The sequence below is a fragment of the Rutilus rutilus genome, assembly GCF_951802725.1.
Source record: "Rutilus rutilus genome assembly, chromosome: 8".
Classification (NCBI taxonomy): domain Eukaryota; kingdom Metazoa; phylum Chordata; class Actinopteri; order Cypriniformes; family Leuciscidae; genus Rutilus; species Rutilus rutilus.
This window is the reverse complement of record NC_140222.1, coordinates 1,700,312-1,712,594: the sequence shown is the minus strand read 5'-3', so window position 1 is coordinate 1,712,594 and position 12,283 is coordinate 1,700,312. Positions and strand designations below refer to the sequence as shown.

Below are 12,283 nucleotides of genomic sequence, written 5' to 3'. Positions count from 1 at the left end.
AAGAAAGACGTAAGAAATTATATTGTTCAAGAGAATTGAAAAAGTTGTGAATGACATTTTCCTTACATAAATAAATTCCCATTACTGTAATTCAGTAATACGAGCATCCTGTATGGACAAACAATTAAAATATCACTGTCAGTATGAATTAAATTGAGTACAATACATACTGCCATTATGTGTCCTTAAAAATGTACAATTTAAATAAAATTTACCATTTTTTTTGCAATAGAATTGAGCTTAAAGTGTAAATAAAATGGTAATAGTCCTAGTAAATACGCCTCATTTGTTAAATCCAAAATCTAATTTCTTATTTATTTCTTTTGATTTAGGGGCTAAAAATCCGACCTGGACAGAAGTCGTGAGATTCACCCTGTTTTACTTTGCTTCATTCTGCATTATGAATCTATTTGCGGTCTCGGAAAGTTCTCGAAAAGACATTTTAATGCACTTGCGTCGTCGACCTCCTGAATAACGAGCTTTTGCCGTTAAATTATTTAATCTGAGATTGTATGTTGGATTTCTTGAATCAGATGTTAATATTCAAGACGTTCGTTTGTATGATAATTCATCACTAACGTTCATTGCTGACGATGTTTAAACCCAAAGTATGTAACAGTCGTGTCAGATCATGAACCGAACTGTTAACTGATTAGTGTTGGTTTTTCACTTCTGAATGTTTCACATAACAGTTGCCTTAAATATTATGACTTGGAAAAGTTTTGAACTTTGCATGTTGATCTGGTTGTTTTCCTGAATTCTTTATTTCTAAATGTCCCTCTCAGGCGAATAATATGAATAAAAAATAAATAAAGTAAACGATAAATCGTAGTTTGTAGGAACAGCTCGATGCTGCCACCCCGAAAACAAGTTTAAATGACTTTTGCGATAGTTTGTGCAATTGATGTTATTAATGTTCAAATGAATGCTCTTTTATTTGCAGATGATTATACTCTGATAGTTGAGGAACTGGTTTAGTTTCACTGCTTTCGTCATGAGCTGCTGCTGATATCGTGGATTCTTAAAGTGTCTCGATCTTCACATCCAGTATGGGATTAAACACGTTTGTGTTTCTGTATTCATCTCTTGCAGTATGAAACTTTGTTCACACTTATTCATAAGCTTTGATTCTGTCGCTTGTTGCCAAATCCTTTCACTTTAAAACGGGACAACAGATTTAAGCACTCGTTAAATCTAGCAGATGGAAACGTCCAATGTTATTTTTGTTTGTTTGTTTGTTTCTCTGAAGACATACTCATCCAGTCAGTATTTTTAGTGATGTAAATCGCCTGTTTCTGACTAACTGTTGATTTGATTGTAACATTGCTCTGATTTTTGAATAAATGCTCCTGTAAAATAAAGATTGCTATATTTATGATACCTGGTGTTTTTTGTTTGTTTGTTTTGTTTTTAAGTACTTCAGCAAAGGTTCACTTACCCAAAGCCTGATTAAGATGTAATAGTATAGCTATAAAAGTATAGCTATATAGCTAAAAACTTGCAGAAATACAGCTGGAATGGAACAGAATCTTTGGAGAAATGCATTCGAACAGTTTATATTGAGCATGAATATTGTAAATTCACATAGAGTCATAAATGAGATAGTAAATCAAGATTATTATTACTTTTTAAAGTACTAATTTCTACTTTTCATGTCATAATTATGATTAAAAAAAAGGTTTTCTTATGTGGCTGAAATGGGCTTCCGTAAATAATTCCACCACAGCACTTTATGTTAGTAAAATATTTCTCTATCTTTTCCCATTTTACAATATATGCCGATAAATGAATGAAAATAAGGAGTTTTTTTTTTTTTAAGAATCTTAAATGGTGTTCGTAATATTTTGCCAAAATCGCAATATTGTGTGGAGGAGGATTTTTTCCCGCGCTGGCGACCCGCCGCAATGTTCCACATCCGGGTTCTCCGCGAGTCTCGTGAGTTTGATCGGAAATGCGCGGAACGACTAACGGAAGGAAAACAGGGACACAATAAACAGTGGATAACGAATAAACAGGACATAGAAACATTAAAGAATGAAATATAACCACTAACAACATATAAAGTCTTTCAAAGGGGATTTAAAATGCCTTGGTTCAGACTGAGGGAAGATCATCGAGCTGTTTGATTGACAGGTAAAGCTGTTCCTCACAGACGGTGCATCGTGATATAAAATCATAATTATGACATTTAAATCAGATTTTTTTAACTACAGACAGATTTGAATGAGACATTAGTTGTAATACGGTAGCCAGAAAACGTCACTTCATTTATCTGGAATAGAAAGTGAAACCAAAGAAATCTGTAGCGAAACAATTGCTTTAAATTTGAATGAATTAAACCTTTTGGTTTATTAAAATCTCTTACAAAAAACTCGTAGAATTTAAGCACCCTTAACATGAAATAACCTAACAATGCAAATACCATGGTACTGATTGATTACCATATTCATATTTTGGTGTCAGCTCTCTCTCTCTCTCTCTCTCTCTCTATATATATTCACACACACATATATATAGTCAACATTTGAAGTGGATCAAAACCTTTCATCAAAGTTACACATGAATTTTGAACAACACCCGTTCTTGTCTTAGGACAACTTTGATGAACTTTTTTGATCCACTTCAAATGTTTACTATATCAAATGTATATAATATATAAATATAGTTTTAGTGTGTGGATTGTTTTATTTAACATGTACATTGTACCAGTTTGGACCGTCACAGCAGAAGCTGAAAGCAGAAACCCACCCAGAATACCCATGATGCTCTCTGCGGGAGCGAGAAGAGGAACCGGCCCGTTCTAATATTACGAGGCGTGTGTTTCAGGAACATGTGGTGGTTTCAGCAGGGCTTGTGTGTTCTGCCCGTGGCGCTGGTCATCTGGACCTCCGCCACCTTCATCTTCGCCTACATCACGGCCGTCGTCCTGAGACACGTGGACCCGCTGGTGCCCTACATCAGGTGAGCACGGGCTGGGCATCCATTCAGATGGGCTGATTACATTTCGATCCGCAAGCTCTCGGTTCGATTCGATTGTCGATTTCGATTCTAAATTAAATTTTCAATTTCGATTCGATTCTCGATTTGATTTAATACAAGTCCTATATTTATAAAAAAAGAACAGTGAACATAAGTTTACAAGTGGTTAATTAATAAAAAGAAATTAAGAGCCACAAACCTGTATATTAAACTATATTTTTATTTTAGGTACACTTGGGGACATTAACACAGAACCCAACTCTATATTTCAAATGCATACGATGAATAGACAGGATTTTGATGCAAGATGAAAAAATGTATGCTGAAGATTGGACTCATGCCTTGATCAAACATGATAAATAAATATGAAAAAAAAAAAATTTGTGGCCTTTGAGAATCGATTTTGAAACGACCACATAAAAAAAAAAAAAAAAAAATTAATCAAAACAATTTTTTTGCCCAGCCCTAATGAGCAGAAGAGACGCTTCATCATGTGACGGTGTGACCTTTGACCTCTGAACGTGTTTGGTGTTGTGCTTGCAGTGACACCGGGACGGTCGCACCAGAGAGATGTGTGTTTGGACTCATGCTCAACGTGTCGGCGTTCTTAGGTACGGAAACCCACATGACCTCACGCTGACGCCGTGTTTCAGTGATGTAATGTTGCGTGTCCTCCTGCAGGTGTCGCTACGATGTACGTGCGCTATAAGCAGCTCCAGGCCCTCGTGGACGTGGACGACACTCGTCTGAACCGCCTCAATCGGCTCGGGCTCGTTCTGGGCTGCGGAAGCTCGTTCGGCATGTGCGTCGTCGCAAACTTCCAGGTACGTACAGTACGCGCGCTATGATGTTCAGATCAACACGAATGTTCGGCATGAAAATTATAGTCCAAGTGCTGGCCAGCCTATTGGCAGATCAATACATATAAGATGCAAAAAAACAATATTTACGTGTTTTCAAACAGCCGTTCAGATTTTTTTTATTCGCTATGGTGTTTATCAAACATCACCAAAGACAACAGAGAAAGAGTCGCTTCTGGAAAAAAATAGCGCAAATTTGATTGGTTGGGTGATTTTCTTCGCAGTCAATCTGTCGCGTTGACGACACCAAACGCAGTGTTCAATTACAGAAATAAATGTTCGGCATGAAAATTTGGTCTGATTTTTCATTCGGTTCTTCTGTTTACCGCCGTTCATTTCAATTAATGTGTTTATTGCTCAGAATTTTCGCGCCAAATATTCGCCAGTTCGCACCAACACGAAAATATTTGGCATTAAAATTCGGCCAGATTTTTCGCATTCGATTCGTGTGTTCAGACCGATAGAAAATGCGGAAAACAATGTTTATCAAACAATACAGAAAGAGCCGTTTCCGGAAAAAATAGTGCAAATTTGATTGGTTGGCCAATTTTCTTCGCGGTCAATCTGTCGCATTGATGACATGCAGATGTTTGTGTCGGACGCATTAACCGCCGTTCTTTCAAATTAAAATAATAAAATGTCTGATTTTTCGCATCTGATTCGTGTGTTCAGAGCAGGACAAAAAAAACACGGTAAAAAACAGTATTTACATGTGTTCAAACAGCTGTTCAGATAATTTAATCCGCTATGGTGTTTATAAAACAAAGAGAGAACGAGTTGCTTTTGGGGGGAAAAAAAAACGCGCAATTTGATTGGTTGACCGATTTAAATGAAAACCAAATAAAATGTTCAAATACAGAAATTCATGTTCAGCATGAAAATTTGGTCTGTTTCTCTTCTATTCGCTGTCGCTTATCAAAATAGTCCAAATGCACGAATCTGATTGGTTGGCCAGTTTTCTTCGCAGTGTGACAAAAAGATGTTTGTGTTAGATCAGCCTCCGCTCATTTCTCGTGCCTAACCGTGTGACGTGTCTTTCCCAGAAAACCACTCTGTTCTCGATGCATCTGGTGGGCGCCGTGTTGACGTTCGGCGTCGGCGCGCTCTACGTCTTCGTCCAGACGCTGCTGTCCTTCCTCATGCAACCGCACGTCCACAGCAAAGCCGTGTTCTGGACGCGACTGGGCATCGGCGGCTGGACGCTAGCCAGCATCATTAGCAGTATCCTTCACCCGCTGCATGCTGGGAAGCGTAGCGTTTAGTGTGTTGAATGTGGTTGGTTCCTTGATTCGGTCAGTGTTCGTGTCGTCTGTGATCATGTACAGCTCTTTACCTGGAATCGAAGTCAACAAGAAGCTCCACTGGACGCCCGGAGAACCCGTGAGTCAAACTTTCTAGCTAGTAGCGTTTGAATTTTAGCGAGTTTGATTCTGCTTATCGTAGGGCTGGGCGATAATTCGATCTCGATACGGGATCGCGATAATATTCTGAACGATTTCGATAATATGCTTGGGACGTATTATTCGATATCACATGAAAAACTAAGCGCAACAGTATCTGCCGGCTGCCGTATCTGCCGGCAGGGCACGCCCACTTCTCAGCGAGCACCGTGGCTACAGTAAACAGAAGGAGACTGAGAGAGAGGGAAAAAAGTTGTAAAAAGGATAAAAAAAAATGAGCGAAACTGAAGTTGAGGACAGCGAAAATAATGCCGAATGTGAAGGCGACATCACTACATAACTCGAGACCGAAGACATTGTTGAAAAAAAAGGTAACACGACGTCAATTGTGTGGATGCGTGGTTTGGATATGGCAGACAACTGACAAGCTGAGCCATATAGCATTAATTATCACAGGCGATCCCGATCCGTGATAATTAATGCGATATGGCTCAGCTTGTCAGTTAACTACGTCTCTGTGTTGTAAATGCTGCTCCATCTGAAAGCAGGTGATGGCGATTTACTACTAATCAAGGAACCGGCTTTACTGACTAGATGTGCCTAACAATGTCATGCGATATATCGCCCAGCCCTTGGTTTACTATGTTTACATATTTGTGCAATTTTGGCTCAGATTTCATTCTACTTATAAAACAATTCTAGAGATCTACCTTAATCTTACAGGTAGTATTTGTGCCAGGGCCATGTTTACTCTTTTTGTAGGCTACTTGAGATGTTCACTGTCCAGCCAAAGCAATTTGATGTGATAGTTGTCACAGCTGTTAGTTTATATACAATGTTTCAATAAGTAAAAGTTTGTATTATTGTATAAAGGGAGATGACTCATGTTTGCAATTACAAATGATGTGCACAACCTTTTTATTTTTGTATTTTTCAATACCTCCAAATACGCTGCTCTCTTGACCAATAGAAAGATTCATAAATGTGGGAGTGTAATGTGAATCCTTTGGCTGCATGAAGACCTTAACAAAAATATTTTGTGCTCATTATTGAAAGGCATATTGTTTAATTTTTTATGTTATTAAACTTTATTCTAAAGTTTCAGTGAATATCTTGTTTCTTCAAGCTTCAGGATGTCCCTTACACTGGCAGCATCTGCAAAAACTACATATCGTGATAAGAATCGAGATCGATCAATATGGAAAAACATATCGTGATAAAAAAAAAATCCATATCGCCCAGCCCTAGCTTATCGATTCCTAATTTCGATTCCAATATGGTATTAAAAAAAAAAACTTAGATATAATTCACATTAAGTCTTATTGCAAAACAACATAAACTTCAAGCATTATTAAAGACAATAAACACTCAGTAATTAAAAAAAGAACAAATAACAAATTACCAATCGCTACTAATAGACACAGCTGATCACAGATACGATTGAAATAAACAGTTTTAAGATTTTCAGGTTCAGAAACTGGAATCAAATGTAAAATAACACTGTACTTTATAAATAAAATATACATTACAAATATAGTCACAAAAGTTATTCAGTGAAGAACGAGTGAATTTCTCTGTGTCTTCTGTTGTTTGATTAGTGTTATTATAGAGACGGAATATATTATATGTTATATTAGGAATATTAGTGTTATTATAGAGCGGGAATATTAGTGGGAATATTAGTGTTATTATAGAGCGGGAATATTAGCGTTATTATAGAGCGGGAATATTAGTGGGAATATTAGTGTTATTATAGAGCGGGAATATTAGCGTTATTATAGAGCGGGAATATTAGCGTTATTATAGAGCAGGAATATTAGCGTTATTATAGAGCGGGAATATTAGCGTTATTATAGAGCGGGAATATTAGTGGGAATATTAGTGTTATTATAGAGCGGGAATATTAGCGTTATTATAGAGCGGCAATATTAGCGTTATTATAGAGCGGCAATATTAGTGGGAATATTAGCGTTATTATAGAGTGGGAATATTAGTGGGAATATTAGTGTTATTATAGAGCGGGAATATTAGCGTTATTATAGAGCGGCAATATTAGCATTATTATAGAGCGGGAATATTAGTGGGAATATTAGTGTTATTATAGAGTGGGAATATTAGTGTTATTATAGAGCGGGAATATTAGCGTTATTATAGAGCGGCAATATTAGCGTTATTATAGAGCGGGAATATTAGCGTTATTATAGAGCGGGAATATCAGTGTTATTATAGAGCGGGAATATCAGTGTTATTATAGAGCGGGAATATCAGTGTTATTATAGAGCGGCAATATTAGCGTTATTATAGAGCGGGAATATCAGTGTTATTATAGAGCGGGAATATTAGTGTTATTATAGAGCAGGAATATTAGTGTTATTATAGAGTTATTATAGTGCGGGAATATCAGTGTTATTATAGAGCGGGAATATCAGTGTTATTATAGAGCGGGAATATCAGTGTTATTATAGAGCGGGAATATTAGTGTTATTATAGAGCGGGAATATTAGTGTTATTATAGAGCAGGAATATTAGTGTTATTATAGAGTTATTATAGAGCGGGAATATCAGTGTTATTATAGAGCGGGAATATCAGTGTTATTATAGAGCGGGAATATCAGTGTTATTATAGAGCGGGAATATTAGTGTTATTATAGAGCGGGAATATCAGTGTTATTATAGAGCGGGAATATCAGTGTTATTATAGAGCGGGAATATCAGTGTTATTATAGAGCGGGAATATCAGTGTTATTATAGAGCGGGAATATTAGTGTTATTATAGAGCAGGAATATTAGTGTTATTATAGAGTTATTATAGAGCGGGAATATCAGTGTTATTATAGAGCGGGAATATCAGTGTTGTTATTATAGAGCAGGAATATCAGTGTTATTATAGAGCAGGAATATTAGTGTTATTATAGAGTTATTATAGAGCGGGAATATCAGTGTTATTATAGAGCGGGAATATCAGTGTTATTATAGAGCGGGAATATCAGTGTTATTATAGAGCGGGAATATTAGTGTTATTATAGAGCGGGAATATCAGTGTTATTATAGAGCAGGAATATTAGTGTTATTATAGAGTTATTATAGAGCGGGAATATCAGTGTTATTATAGAGCGGGAATATCAGTGTTATTATAGAGCAGGAATATCAGTGTTATTATAGAGCAGGAATATTAGTGTTATTATAGAGTTATTATAGAGCGGGAATATCAGTGTTATTATAGAGCGGGAATATCAGTGTTATTATAGAGCGGGAATATCAGTGTTATTATAGAGCGGGAATATCAGTGTTATTATAGAGCGGGAATATCAGTGTTATTATAGAGCGGGAATATTAGTGTTATTATAGAGCGGGAATATCAGTGTTATTATAGAGCGGGAATATCAGTGTTATTATAGAGCGGGAATATTAGTGTTATTATAGAGCAGGAATATTAGTGTTATTATAGAGTTATTATAGAGCGGGAATATCAGTGTTATTATAGAGCGGGAATATCAGTGTTATTATAGAGCAGGAATATCAGTGTTATTATAGAGCAGGAATATTAGTGTTATTATAGAGTTATTATAGAGCGGGAATATCAGTGTTATTATAGAGCGGGAATATTAGCGTTATTATAGAGCGGGAATATCAGTGTTATTATAGAGCGGGAATATCAGTGTTATTATAGAGCGGGAATATCAGTGTTATTATAGAGCAGCAATATTAGCGTTATTATAGAGCGGGAATATCAGTGTTATTATAGAGCGGGAATATTAGTGTTATTATAGAGCAGGAATATTAGTGTTATTATAGAGTTATTATAGAGCGGGAATATCAGTGTTATTATAGAGCGGGAATATCAGTGTTATTATAGAGCGGGAATATCAGTGTTATTATAGAGCGGGAATATTAGTGTTATTATAGAGCGGGAATATTAGTGTTATTATAGAGCAGGAATATTAGTGTTATTATAGAGTTATTATAGAGCGGGAATATCAGTGTTATTATAGAGCGGGAATATCAGTGTTATTATAGAGCGGGAATATCAGTGTTATTATAGAGCGGGAATATTAGTGTTATTATAGAGCGGGAATATCAGTGTTATTATAGAGCGGGAATATCAGTGTTATTATAGAGCGGGAATATCAGTGTTATTATAGAGCGGGAATATCAGTGTTATTATAGAGCGGGAATATTAGTGTTATTATAGAGCAGGAATATTAGTGTTATTATAGAGTTATTATAGAGCGGGAATATCAGTGTTATTATAGAGCGGGAATATCAGTGTTGTTATTATAGAGCAGGAATATCAGTGTTATTATAGAGCAGGAATATTAGTGTTATTATAGAGTTATTATAGAGCGGGAATATCAGTGTTATTATAGAGCGGGAATATCAGTGTTATTATAGAGCGGGAATATCAGTGTTATTATAGAGCGGGAATATTAGTGTTATTATAGAGCGGGAATATCAGTGTTATTATAGAGCAGGAATATTAGTGTTATTATAGAGTTATTATAGAGCGGGAATATCAGTGTTATTATAGAGCGGGAATATCAGTGTTATTATAGAGCAGGAATATCAGTGTTATTATAGAGCAGGAATATTAGTGTTATTATAGAGTTATTATAGAGCGGGAATATCAGTGTTATTATAGAGCGGGAATATCAGTGTTATTATAGAGCGGGAATATCAGTGTTATTATAGAGCGGGAATATTAGTGTTATTATAGAGCGGGAATATCAGTGTTATTATAGAGCGGGAATATTAGTGTTATTATAGAGCGGGAATATCAGTGTTATTATAGAGCGGGAATATCAGTGTTATTATAGAGCGGGAATATTAGTGTTATTATAGAGCAGGAATATTAGTGTTATTATAGAGTTATTATAGAGCGGGAATATCAGTGTTATTATAGAGCGGGAATATCAGTGTTATTATAGAGCAGGAATATCAGTGTTATTATAGAGCAGGAATATTAGTGTTATTATAGAGTTATTATAGAGCGGGAATATCAGTGTTATTATAGAGCGGGAATATCAGTGTTATTATAGAGCGGGAATATCAGTGTTATTATAGAGCGGGAATATCAGTGTTATTATAGAGCGGGAATATCAGTGTTATTATAGAGCGGGAATATCAGTGTTATTATAGAGCGGGAATATCAGTGTTATTATAGAGCGGGAATATTAGTGTTATTATAGAGCGGGAATATTAGTGTTATTATAGAGCGGGAATATCAGTGTTATTATAGAGCGGGAATATCAGTGTTATTATAGAGCGGGAATATCAGTGTTATTATAGAGCGGGAATATCAGTGTTATTATAGAGCGGGAATATCAGTGTTATTATAGAGCGGGAATATCAGTGTTATTATAGAGCAGGAATATCAGTGTTATTATAGAGCGGGAATATCAGTGTTATTATAGAGCAGGGATATTAGTGTTATTATAGAGCAGGAATATTAGTGTTATTATAGAGCAGGAATATTAGGCTGCTGTCACTTTAAGAGCTGCCGGATCCAATACACTGATACACATGAACACAGAAAACAGAGTCTCTCGCTTCAATGGTTTAAAGTCATATTGAAATGCTCATAAAGGAATCGATAAGAGGAATCGAAATTTTTATTTTATAACAAGTATCGGATTCCTGACCCTAGCCGTAGCGTCAGCTGTGTGTCGTGTTGTTTTTCAGGGGTTCACGCCGCACATCATCAGCACCATTTCTGAGTGGTCTCTCGCGCTGTCCTTCGTCAGCTTCTTCTTCACCTACATACGAGACTTCAAGGTGAGGCACCTCACATCTGACGATACACACCTTCTGAACGCGTCTCACACGTGTGTGTGTGTGTGTGTGTGTGTCTCCGCAGAAGATCAATCTACGAGCCGAGGCGCAGCTTCAGAGCAACCATCTTTACGACTCGCATCATCACCGTCCCGTTTCTTCCCGCGGGCCGTCGGAGACGTCGCCGCTCCTCGCCGGCAGCATCTGATCGCTCGAGACGAAACACTCGCTCTCCATACTAACACTCAGCGTTTCACAACCGTCTGAAATGAACTCTCTGCATATTCTGTTTGCTTCAGTGATTTTAATGCAGGTATTTTACACTTTTCTGCTGGAAACATGTTTTATAATCTGTTCTGTACTTTTGATATCACTGTAAAAAGGCCTACATGCCTCATTAAAACTGAGTTTGGAGCAAAAACATATATTTCACACTCCTCTAAAACAAAATCCATACATTTGAATCTCATGTAATATTTTTTATTAATATAAATATTAGTGCTGTGCAACGATTAATCGCATCCAAAATAAAAGTGTGTGTACTGTGTATAATTATTTTGTATATATAAATACACAAACATGCATAAATGTGTTTTTATATATAAAATATTTATATGTAATATAAATTATGTATATATATATGCAAATATTTCTTAAATATATACATGCATATGTATGGAAGCTTGTTTCCGCCACAGAATAAAACATTTTAAAAGATAATTGCGACTTTTTATCTCACAATTGCAATTCTGACTTTATCAGAATTGCGAGATATAAAGTCAGAATTGCGTGAAATAAAGTCAGAATTCTGACATATTTTCTCAGAATTGTGAGATATAAAGTCCAATTCTAAGGAAAAAAGACAGATTTTTTTTGTTTTTACCTCAGAATAGTTTATATCTCATAATTCTGACTATATCACGCAATTGCGACTAAATAACAAACAATTGCGACTTTATATCACGTAATTTTGAGACTAAAAGTCAGAATTTTGAGATTAAAAAGTCGCAATTACCTTTTTTATTTTCACTCTGTGGCGGAAACAAGCTTCCATTCATATGTGTGTATTTATATATACATAATAATTATACACAGCACACACACATATATTATGTAAACACACATATTTTGGATGCGATTAATCGTTGCACAGCACTAATAAATAACAACTAATGAGAATCATCATTGACAATATTAAAAAAGACTAAAGTAAGACAGCCAGACGTGCGGATTAGAATGTGTTTAATTGTCATGAAAATAATGTATTTGTATAAC

At 35.9% G+C, this 12,283-nt stretch overlaps 1 protein-coding gene across 2 annotated transcripts; it reads left to right on the top strand.

Annotated features, from left to right (window-relative positions):
- The first annotated feature begins 1,887 nt into the window (after positions 1–1,887).
- dram2b (DNA-damage regulated autophagy modulator 2b) lies at positions 1,888–11,449 on the top strand. 2 transcript variants are annotated; one of them, XM_084417196.1, is made up of 8 exons: positions 1,888–2,133; positions 2,827–2,961; positions 3,523–3,590; positions 3,661–3,803; positions 4,883–5,060; positions 5,137–5,219; positions 10,919–11,011; positions 11,094–11,449. In XM_084417196.1, exons 2-8 carry the CDS (start codon positions 2,831–2,833, stop codon positions 11,214–11,216), a joined length of 819 nt encoding a protein of 272 aa, XP_084273322.1. In that variant the 5' UTR covers positions 1,888–2,133; positions 2,827–2,830; the 3' UTR covers positions 11,217–11,449. The 2 variants fall into 2 exon arrangements, with proteins under 2 accessions (XP_084273322.1, XP_084273323.1); XM_084417197.1 differs by having other exon boundaries at positions 1,938–2,133; positions 2,710–2,961.
- Positions 11,450–12,283: the final 834 nt, after the last annotated feature.